General features: G+C 35.2%; 1 protein-coding gene across 1 annotated transcript in view; it reads right to left on the bottom strand.

The window, feature by feature from the left end:
* Positions 1-2,537, bottom strand: part of LOC108972470 (probable multidrug resistance-associated protein lethal(2)03659) — a gene marked incomplete at its 5' end in the record, with an annotated part of 25,364 nt that extends 22,827 nt beyond the window's left edge. Inside the window, 1 exon segment of the mRNA XM_018939072.1 lies at positions 2,336-2,537. Coding sequence (XP_018794617.1) covers positions 2,336-2,415 — 80 coding nt within the window.
* Positions 2,538-2,579: the final 42 nt, after the last annotated feature.

The raw sequence follows: 2,579 nt of genomic DNA, 5'->3' as shown, positions 1-2,579 counted from the left end.
TTTTTTTTTTTTACTTTTAAAGAAATCACTTTGACTGTTTTCCAATTAAGTGATGGATACACGCGCGTTCTGCTTGAGTGCTCACACCCGACTGTGTGACTTAGTTCCTTAACAAATTCGTGCATACATCACGTATATTTACCTAAGAATTTCCAGCTTCGGCATTAGAAGCTTATTGCATTTTTTCGGGATTTTTTGTGGCAATGAAAAATACAATTTTGATTTATTTTGTTTTAGAGCGACATTTTTAGATAAAGAATGTGATAAATTCGATTGGGGTTATAAATTTTAAACAATCTTTATTGAGTGGAAATTAGTGTAAACATTTGTTGGTCTGAAGCGTTTGGGGCAAGAGTTTAGCAGTTTAGTTAACCATGAAAATAGTTAGATTTGGCGAAGAAATTCACCAGATATGTTTGTGTTTTCAATTTATTAACCAGCTTCAGTTCAAAAAAGTACTTCACAGCGCAAAATAATAAAGAAAATAATGTGAAGATTTTTGAAATACTGGAAACCTCTAAAAACTATACGTATTTGGCTTTTTAGACACCTCTTAAGAGAAACTCAAAGCCTCAAACACGGAAAGAAGCTAAAAATTATTCCATAACCTGATTCCAGTCACGTGAAGCAAAGTAAATTTATTTTGCGCCGCTTTTGCATTTTGTCTCGAGAACAACCTTCAAAGTTTTTGCCGCTTTAATTTCCAAAATATTGGAAATAAAGGAAACATTTGGTGGACGCTGTCCAAGCAACGGTAAATATGAAGGAGTGCAAAATCACATCCAACGTAAAAATAAGTTATTTTTCCCTGTGGTGCCCACACGCGTAAGAGATCGTCTCAGTATGAAATTTTCGAGAAATCGATTTTTTTGTTGCATTATCGGATAGTATAGTTCCTTGTAGAAATGGAACGGAGTGGGGAACAAAGTAACTCCAATCTTTAAATGTATTTTTCTCAGAATAGTGGTTTTCAAAACGGTTTCCACTCTCAAAGGAAGAGTTTTTTCGTCATTTTTATCGCGCTTTTTTTTATATGTTCCGTTTTTTTTTCTACGAAAACCTTCGAAGAAAAGGACCAAAGTCGATACTTTTTATTCAAACCGCCGCCATTTCGGAGGGTCACACTTAGATGATCCCTTAAGTTGGCCAGAGTCGACTCTAATACCAAGTGGCCTGCCGTAATCGTTGCCGTCGAGCCATTTGCGAAAAATCTTCCCGAGAAACGAAGTTAATAAATTCAACCTTACGACAGAAACTCGTAGGGACTTTTGATATTTGAAATAAATAAACAAATTTGAGTCAGTTCTGAGAGCCTGATGAATATTGCAGTAAGGAAAAAATTTAATTCATAAAAAACATTTTCTGCGTCATACTTGAGAGAGGAAAGGAAGAGAAGATTGATATAAAAATCGCTAGTTGGCGCTGAGAGCGGGTAGTTCTAGTTTTATTCGTCGCATCGGGTCATGCTATACTTTTTTGGAAAGCTCATTTCACGCGCTAACACGTGTGATTGTCGTTTCTTTTAAGTCGTTCGTGAGTTATAGCATCGCAAGCATGGAGCAAAATAAAGATAATACGGCATATTTTACAGTACTACTACGATAAAGGCAAAAATGTATCTCAAGCCGCCAATAAAATTTGTACAGTTTATGGACCCGATACAGTTTCCATTTCCACCGCACAACGATGGTTTCAACGTTTTTGTTCTGGTGTAGAGGTGGTCGAAGATGTGCACCGCTCCTGAAGGCCTGTCGTCGAAAATTGCGATAAAATCGCTGAATTGGTCGAAAGAGACCGGCATAGTAGTAGCCGTAGCATCGGTCAAGAGCTGGGCATGAGTCATCAAACCGTTATAAAATAAGAAAAATAAATAAATAAAAAATACCGCAAGACTTTTTTGACAATCTATATTATATTAAAACTGGTGGGGACTACTTTGAAGACGACGGAATAAATATTGCTGAATAATTAAATATTTCACGTTTTATTTACAATTTCCGGTACTTATTTGCCGCAATATATAATACACCATAGACACAGCAACGCGTGGCCGGAAGTAGCAGCATTTACATATACATTCAATAGTATGCAAACACCGGAGCAGCAAATCAAGTTGATAATTTAATTAATATTTTAGTATATATGTACCGTTATAACGAATGATTGTTATAACAGTATTGACCGAACGCTTTTAATTCATTAGTGGTGACCTTGCGTCTACCAGGGCGATATTCATTGTTGCTACTGCCATGTGTATAAACATATTTCTTACATATTCAGTGCGTATATTATTGGAATTATTTGTATCACACTTTTTTTTCCTAAATATACTCACATAAAAAACCATTTCGTTAGAAAATTCGATGAAAGTATAGGATTCGGTTTGCGTTTCACACTCTCTTTGGATGAATTCATGATACGCCTCGTCAGCGCATGCGCATGCTATATTTAAGGTGACGCCGAGTTTTTTATATATATTTTTTGGAATAAAAAAAAAAATACTGTCTTTTTGTTACGGTTTGATTTTTTTTTTTTTTTGTTTGTTTTAATTATTTGGAGTTTTTTAATTATCTCCAATC

This window comes from Bactrocera latifrons, unplaced genomic scaffold (assembly GCF_001853355.1).
Source record: "Bactrocera latifrons isolate USDA-ARS-PBARC rearing strain unplaced genomic scaffold, ASM185335v1 scaffold_4, whole genome shotgun sequence".
In the NCBI taxonomy this organism is placed as follows: Eukaryota; Metazoa; Arthropoda; class Insecta; order Diptera; family Tephritidae; genus Bactrocera; species Bactrocera latifrons.
The sequence above is the reverse complement of the archived record's forward strand: the minus strand, read 5'-3'. Positions and strand labels throughout refer to the sequence as shown.